The 8,567-nt window shown below is 57.0% G+C and overlaps 1 protein-coding gene across 1 annotated transcript; it reads right to left on the bottom strand.

The window, feature by feature from the left end:
* Nucleotides 1–5,681: 5,681 nt before the first annotated feature.
* On the bottom strand, nt 5,682–6,359 carry LOC136379060 (uncharacterized). Its single transcript, XM_066346530.1, has one exon. The coding sequence runs from the start codon at nt 6,357–6,359 to the stop codon at nt 5,682–5,684; it is 678 nt and encodes a 225-aa protein (XP_066202627.1).
* Nucleotides 6,360–8,567: the final 2,208 nt, after the last annotated feature.

The raw sequence follows: 8,567 nt of genomic DNA, 5'->3' as shown, positions 1-8,567 counted from the left end.
GGAGAATCAATAGGGTAAAATTAAAGCATCAATCAGAAGAAAGCTTATTAATTAATGCTTAAATTACTAAAAAATAAAAATAAAAACAATAAAAAGAAATAGATTAAATATTTTACCCAGTCAACAGAAAAAGAAAAAGAAAGTAACCAAAACTAAAGCAGAAAGAAGGAAATAATAAAGATAAAAGCTGAAATTACTTAGTTGGCAAAATAAAAAATCGAACTCATAAACAAATTAACATGCCAGTTATTTGAAAAAAAAAGAAAGAAAGAAAAAAGGAAAAACCACAAATTAAATTACTAATGAAAAGGGGAGAAAACACAAACACAAAATAAGAAACAAGGTTGAAATCTCCATTAAAATAAAAGAATCGTTAAAAACATGAAACTACCATAAATTTTAAAACTTGAAAGTCGTGATAGCTTCCTAGAAAAAAAAAAAATGATTTATCAAAATTATCCCCTGTAGAGGTAAAAGTTTAAAGAGACCTTTCGATAGGTAACGTATAGACCAGGGGTCCCCAAACTTTTTTCACAGGGGGTCAATTCACTGTCCCTCAGACCGTTGGAGGGCCGGACTATAAAAAAAAACTATGAACAAATCCCTATGCACACTGCACATATCTTATTTTAAAGTAAAAAAACAAAGCAGAAGTAGTACTGTCCGTGAGCGACGCCACACTGACCACCAATGAAAGAGGTGCCCCTTCCGGAAGTGCGGGGGGGGCAGATAAATGGCGTCAGGGGGCCGCATGCAGCCCACCAGCCATAGTTTAGGGACCCCTGGTATAGACCGTCATCAAAGCACTAACGAACCCCCAATACCCCGGGCCCACCTGGATGGTCCTGCAGGGGCTCAGAACTTACAAAGGCCAGACCATTCTCGAGCTATTTAAATTGTTCCAGACACACACACACAACACACACACACACACACAACATACACACACACACACAACACACACACACACACAACACACACACACACACACAACACACACACACAACACACACACAACACACACACACAGACACCAAAGGAAAAAATTTTTTATTTAATTTATTTATATAAAATATAATAGTGTTACTCGCCAATGAAGTAGGTAATGTCAGCTCCCAAATCTTGTTACCTGCTTCCTGGATAAAGACTGACGCCTTTTCCCTAGAACCAGGCAAAAAGGACCAGCGCCACCATGACAAATCAGAAAAGAAGTCACAAAACTACCTCCGCTGGTAGATGATCAGAGTCTCCCCCGAAGGCTGAGGAGCAAAAACGATTAAACGGATACAAATGATCCAAGAATTCATCACTGTATCCGGCAAAAGTAATCTACATCTTACAAACGGGAGACAGAGTGTGCAATGCAGGGGAAGAGGACAATATTGCTGAAAAGAGAGAGAGATTTCTTAGCAAAATGTAACCAAAGACGTTCAAAACTCATCTGAGCGAAACTTAAAAATTCTCCTGAAAGACACCAAGTGGGCTTGGGAACACACGGAACAATCTGCTGTCCTTGGGATCGACCCTGAGGACAAAGAGAACTGCAGACCCTGACGGTCCTTTCAGCCGTCAGGTGCCGCCACCGCCACCGCCGTTGGTGCGGCTGTCAGGGGCTGTGGGCGTGGGTGGCGAGGTAAAACGGAGGCACCGGATTGGAGGGGACGATCCAATGATCACAGAGGGAGATCAATAAGGTGCAGTAAGAACCCCCTGCCCCGGAATTTAAATCAGAACTATCAGTAGCAAAGCCCTGAGGTATTTCCACCTGGCTCCTTCCAAGTCACCAGACCAGGGGATGTCACAACCCCACCGGGAAGGGGCCGGGCCTCCTGCAAGGAGAAGGAGGTACAAAACGTAGCCGTGGTGACCCCCGCGCGCCTCGTGGCGGTGCCCGGAGACCCGTGCTGCTCCCTTTCATCTTCATGGGTGTTTCTAGAACAACAAACTGAGGTGCTTGCTGGGCTCTCCTACCCAACGTGACCATAAGCAGCGAGATCCTATTCCTGCCCAAGGAGCACGTGGGGAAGCAACCCTCAAAAACCTTCCAGTTTCCATCCTGTATGGCTCCGGCCGGAGCCGGGTGCGTGTCTCCGGGACTGCCAGGGGCCGCCCACTCAGCCTCGCGGCATTTCGGAACAAGACCGCGGAACAGATGTTTCTCTTTGGCCCGCAGAGCAGAGAGGTTTGGATTCAGTCTTCCAGTTTATTCCAAATGCATCTATTATGAGAGTTAAGTAATTTTTATTTTTCCAGCTTTGGACTCATCTGTCAAGTTTGAGAGACCGTGTTTGTTGAGGGTAGAAAAGAGATTTCCTTCTCGGTTATATTTTTGTTGTCCCTTGAACCACTCACAAAATCCCAAATGTTTTGCCTCCAAAATGGCAGAGGCCCGACCCCCGTGTGCCCGGCGGGGCCGGGCTGTTCTTGTTCTCGAGGGGTGACAATCAGAGAGGAAATAAAGCCACAGGCTGCTCCACGGTGGTTTCCACACAGGTCAGCTTAGGAGGCTTCGGGGGTTTTGTTTTTTCCCTTGAAGTCAATCTTAGTACAGCAAGCGTCTCTGCCAGCAGGCTGGGCCACGTCAGCAGGACATGCGTGGCAGCTCCGGAGAGCCCGGTCACTGGAGGACTCATGGCCAAACGGGGCCAAGACGTGTCCTTCGCAGCTTCCAACAGCGATGGAGAAAGTGTGATGTGTGTCCAAAGGGCGTTCTCCCCGGAGGTGCGTTTCTGAGCCAGGGGCCAGCCTTCCCACAGAAACGCCGTGGTCACTAGTGCATGCGTGTGAAAGGGGGGAGGGCTGCTTTCGTGCCAGACGTGGACGAGGGCCTTAGACGTATCCCCAGCCCCTGCAAGGGCACAAGGGCAGAGACCCTCGGATCAGCCCCGCGGGTCAGCTGCAGAAGCACCCCAGCTTTGGGCTCCCCACACGGACCCTAACCCATGAGGGCCCCTTCGGGTCAAGCCCTAACTGCCGTGCGTGGAGGCTTTTGGACGTTTGAGGTCCTGGGCACGGGGTCTGACTGGTGGGCCCCAGCAAGCGTGTGACCCCATGGACTCGGGCGTTTGTGTTTCTCAGCCAGGCTACCTTATCCAGCCAAAACCAGCCACGAGCCAACAGCCGTGACGGTGTCGGTGGGGGTGCAGGGGAGGGAAGGCCGACCAGGCTCAGAAATAGGGAGCCTGGGGCCATGGGGTGAAGGCAGGTCCTCAGCATCCAGATCGCGCCCCTGCCCTGGAACCTTTGGTTGGGGAAGACGGCCAGTGGCTAAGACCTTGCAAAATTCAACATCTGGCTGGAGCGATGGGGATGGAGGAAGAGAAGGGAGAGAGGATTAGGATGTAGAATAAAGTCCAAAAACCTCTTGACAAATGCAACTCAGAAAGGAGCACGCAAGGGCACAGGGGCCTGGAGGCTTTGGGTGGAGCCTATACTGTGTGCAGTGTGCCGTGTGCAACATGCAGTGTGTCATGTGCATTATGCAGTGTGCTGTGTGCAGTGCACCGTGTGCATCATGAAGTGTGCCGTGTGCATCGTGCTGTGTGTCTTGTGCTGTGTGCCGTGTGCAGGGCACTGAAGGACTCGGGTCCTCAGCTCTCAGAACAGGGACGTGGCGATGAGGGTGGGGGTGCTGTGGCCAGGCCAGCAGGGGTGACCTCACTCCAGGTACATGGACATGTATCAAACACAGCTCTTGAGCAAGAAGACATGTCCTCTGTCCTCAGGGAAGGTAGGGAGCTATGGGGAGAGCTGTAGCTTTCGGAAGAAATCCCCTCTGACCACAGGAAAAGCAGGAGGACCTTGGCCCGTGCTCTCTCGGAACGAAGGAAGACATGGGATTGCTTCGCTGTGAAGTGCCCCCGGATAAATGCTAGAAACACAACAAATAAAGCAGCATCCATGAGAACAGGGATTATCTTTAAAAGCTGATGTTTCTACTTTCCTGCCCCCACCTCGTGTTCCTCAAACACATCTGTCGGTGGTCCTGACGGCTCCATGGAACTGACCTCCGTGCCCGCTCCGGAGCAGAGGGGAGGGCGTGGGGGGGGCAAAGGCTCCGGGAACAGAGGGGAGGGCATGGGGGGGCAGAGGCTCCGGAGCAGAGGGGAGGGCGTGGGAGGGCAAAGTAAAATTCTTTTTTTAAAAAAGTATAAGTTCATCTTACCTCTGTGGGGCCTGGATCAGTTTCTTGCTGCTGCACAAACTTTAAAAAAGGGCCTAAAAGAACTCAAGTCCATCCGCTCCCGGTTCTGCAAGTCAGAAACTGAGTGAGCCTTGTGGGCAGGGCCGGTCCCTCCTCTTCCAGGAGCTCACGGGCCCACCTCACGTCACCTTTTCTCCCCGGTGCCCATCACCACACAGCTTCTCCTCCTCTGACCTTCTCCCCGTGAGCTCACGAGGCCCCGTGAGGACATGGAGACCTGTGTGGGGCCCCCATGGAGGACCCCAAACAACCCCCCACCTCGAGATCCTTAACCACACCTGCAAAGTCCCGTTTTTCCACATAACGCAACGTTCCCAGGTTCCAGGGATAAGGATGGAGACATCTTGGGGGGCAGGGGGTGTTATTCAGCCTTCAGAGAGGGCCCCTTCCAAAGCAGGGAAGACCCCATGGGGCAAATTCACTGTCAGTGAACACGGGCCGCCCAGGTGCATGTCACATCCTGTCCTGATGGAGCCTTCTCTGCACAAGGAGCCCACACTCAACGGCTGCACAACAGGGACAGGCAGCCACCCACGGCCGAGGGCCCTGAGGCAGGTGCACAGCAGGGACCAGAGGGCCCCCCAGGACCAGAGGGCCCCCAGGACCAGAGGGCGCCTCCAGGACCAGAGGGCCCCCCAGGACCAGAGGGCCCCCCAGGACCAGAGGGCGCCCCCGGGAATGTCCCCCCTGTCCCTGGCCCCGCACAGCCCCCGGAGGGCCAGCTCCTTGCAACTGCCAATGCAGCCACCTGGGTGTGGGGAGTGCCCCTTGGTCCCCTGGGGGTGCCCGCGTGAGCACATGGCAGCCCCCAGCGTGGGGACCGCGGTGCCATCCAGGCTGGGGGCCACACATGCCCCTCACAAAGTGCTGCTGAGGAGTGATGTCTGAAATGTTACCACAGCGGCCTCAAAAGTGACCACTCAGGAAAGCCCCGACACCAGCAGGCTAGCGCCGGGACCGCCAGACAGGCGCCTCCTGCTGGGAGAGCCCGCCAGGACGCAGTGGGCACGGGAAGGGGACTGGAGTCGGCCTTTGATGCAGGGCGCGCAGGAACTCTGTAGTATCTCTATGAATTGCCTGTAAATCTAACTGTTCTAAAAATTAAAAATGAAGTTCAGCCTGACCTGGTGGTGGTGCGATGGACAGAGCATCAGCCTGGGACACAGAAGACCCAGGTTCGAAACCCCGAGGTGGCCGGCTTGAGCGTGGGCTCGTAGACATGACCCCATCGTCACTGGCTTGAGCCTAAAGGTCGCTGGTTTGAACAAGGGGTCACTCGCTCTGCTGTAACCCCCCATCAAGGCACATATGAGAAAGCAATCAGTGAACAACTAAGGAGCCGCAATGAAGAATTGATGCTTCTCATCTCTCTCCCTTCCCGTCTGTCCCTATCTGTCTGTCTGTCTGTCTCTCTCTTGCTTAAAAAGAAAAAAGGTTCATTTTTAAAATCTCCCCTCTTGTCTGACGACCCTGTCTTCTATCTGGCACTGGGGCCTCGGGCAGGTGGCACTGGGACCTCGGGCAGGTGGCACTGGGACCCCGGGCAGGTGGCACTGGGACCTCGGGCAGGTGGCACTGGGACCTCGGGCAGGTGGCACTGGGACCTCGGGCAGTTGGCACTGGGACCTCGGGCAGGTGGCACTGGGACCTCGGGACCTCGGGCAGGTGGCACTGGGACCCTGGGCAGGTGGCACTGGGACCCCGGGCAGGAGGCACTGGGACCTCGGGCAGTTGGCACTGGGACCTCGGGCAGGTGGCACTGGGACCTCGGGACCTCGGGCAGGTGGCGCTGGGACCCCGCGCAGGTGGCACTGGGACCCCGGGCAGTTGGCACGGGGACCTCGGGCAGTTGGCACTGGGACCTCGGGCAGGTGGCACTGGGACCTCGGGACCTCGGGCAGGAGGCACTGGGACCTCGGGACCTCGGGCAGGTGGCACTGGGACCTCGGGACCTCGGGCAGGTGGCGCTGGGACCCCGCGCAGGTGGCACTGGGACCCCGGGCAGGTGGCACTGGGACCTCGGGACCTCGGGCAGGAGGCACTGGGACCTCGGGACCTCGGGCAGGTGGCACTGGGACCTCGGGACCTCGGGCAGGTGGCACTGGGACCTCGGGACCTCGGGCAGGTGGCACTGGGACCTCGGGCAGGTGGCCATCAGCCCCTCTGGTGAAGGCACATGACTGACTCCAGCTCCAGGAGCTACCCTGACTCCCCCCCCCCACAGTCAGCCTGAGGCCCCCACACTTCCACACGTGTTTCCACTTGGGCCTGACCGTCCCGTGTGCAGGCCAAATGTCGGACGCCCAGGAAGCCCTCCAGGAGGACACGTCCCTGAGGCTGAGACAGGTCCACGTCGCCCACGGTCTCGTTTTTATGGGCTGGGACCTGGGTTTGGGGGCGCTGGTCTCCTGAGCTGACCCAGAGCTCAGAGGCTGGGCTGACTATTCCAACGTGCGTCTGGGTGAAATTTCAAGAAGAAATTTTATTTGCAGACTCACAGCCACTTTTTTCTAAAGGGCCACGGAGCCGGCCACCCACCCTCACCCCAGAGCCCCCCTCTGGTGTCCATGCCACCCCCACTCGAACCTCCCGGAGTGTCAGGAGTCACCCCCGCGTCCCCCGTGGCTCTGGGAAGGGGCCTCCCGGGCTCTGCCCAAGGCTCCTCCTTCCCTCCTGCTTCCGCCCCCTGAGTGACAGAAGCTCACAGATCTGAGCGTCCCTCATGCCGTGGCCACATCTGGGGGTCGAGGTCATGCCACCCTGGGGCCCTCTCTGTGGGCTTCCCTTTAACGTCTCCACCCTTGGCCTCAAGGTCACAGGGGAGGGTGGGCTCAAGGTCACAGGGGAGGGTGGGCTCAAGGTCACAGGAGAGGGTGGGCTCAAGGTCACAGGGGAGGGTGGGCTCAAGGTCACAGGAGAGGGTGGGCTCAAGGTCACAGGGGAGGGTGGGCTCAAGGTCACAGGGGAGGGTGGGCTCAAGGTCACAGGAGAGGTGGGCTCAAGGTCACAGGGGAGGGTGGGCTCAAGGTCACAGGGGAGGGTGGGCTCAAGGTCACAGGGGAGGGTGGGCTCAAGGTCACAGGAGAGGTGGGCTCAAGGTCACAGGAGAGGGTGGGCTCAAGGTCACAGGGGAGGGTGGGCTGAAGGTCACAGGGGAGGGTGGGCTGGGGAAACAAGACGGTGGCAAACCAGTGGACGGAGGCTGCAGGGTGAGTCCGAGGGCGCGGGTCACCCCGAGACCTCCGACGTCCTCACCTCAGGTCTAGGCGGATGGAGACAGGAAGGCTGGCTGTCCCTGGACTGGGGGAGACCAGCAATGCTGGCAGAGCGAGCTCAGGAAAGCTTGCCCCTCCAAGGCCGGTGGGCTCCTGCAGGCTCAGCCCTTTATCTTCGGGTTGGGGGTGTCGTGCTGTTGAGGGACTTGCAGCCCCCCTGAATAACCGGTGCCCCAGGCAGGGGGCCAGCCTCAGGGAGAAAGGTGAAGGCACCCGGAAGACGGTTCACATCGCATTTCTCAGTAACAAGGAAGGCGGCCAGGCTCCAGGCAGGGTTCCGCCCAGGAGGTCGGGGTCTCCCGCAGCCCGGATCTCTCGGGGCCAAATCCCTCAGGAACAGCAAGAGAAAAGGGGGATCACGTCCAGCACCTCTAAAAGCACAGGTTGAGAAGGAACTCGGTCCTCTGGCAAGGGTCTGACGGGGACCCGATGGACTGGGATGATATCCTCCACTATTGTGGAGACTATTCTTCTATTAATGCAACTCATTTCATAACCACCTCTGGGCAGCCACAATCCACTGCGCACCCACTGAATCTGCGAAACCTCTCGAACAAAAGCCGCGAGCGCGTCCCCCGGGCCCCCGCCCCCACCCCAGCCCCTCACGGCTCTGTCAGGACCCGCTGCAGAAATAGCCGAGGGCAGTTAGCAGAAAAGACTTGGACGGCCTGGAGGAGGGAGGTGTCCTCGGACATGCTCTTCAGGAAGGGGCATCTCCAGTGTGACACGTCCAGACCGCTTGGGCCCAGCTGCCCTCCAGCCACGGCTGCACTGGGCAGTTCCTACGGTGGGGTGCTGGCCAGCCCCACACTGTCTCCCAGCGTCCCCCAGCCTGAAGCCTGTGTGCACAGACTGGAAGTGGGGTGGACAGCTGATGCCAGACGGCCACCCTGTCCCAGGAGGGGTGGGCACTCCCTCCAGGGTCTCCGTGGGGTCAAACACCAGCTTCCACAAAAATAACGTGTCTCTGTATTGACTCTCCTCTGCCCTCTTGTCCGCACTCAGGCCTCAGGGCCCCTCGGGAGTTCAGGGAGCCCCTGTCCCAGCCTCTGTCTGCAGGGTCCCAGGCTTAGTCCCTGGGGAGACAA

The sequence above is a fragment of the Saccopteryx leptura genome, chromosome 7, assembly GCF_036850995.1.
Source record: "Saccopteryx leptura isolate mSacLep1 chromosome 7, mSacLep1_pri_phased_curated, whole genome shotgun sequence".
NCBI classification, from domain to species: domain Eukaryota; kingdom Metazoa; phylum Chordata; class Mammalia; order Chiroptera; family Emballonuridae; genus Saccopteryx; species Saccopteryx leptura.
The sequence above is the reverse complement of the archived record's forward strand: the minus strand, read 5'-3'. Positions and strand labels throughout refer to the sequence as shown.

What these genes read in the sequence shown, in the direction of transcription:
- LOC136379060 (XM_066346530.1), bottom strand. Translation starts at nt 6,359, where the DNA reads ATGGCCACCTGCCCGAGGTCCCAGTGCCACCTGCCCGAGGTCCCGAGG.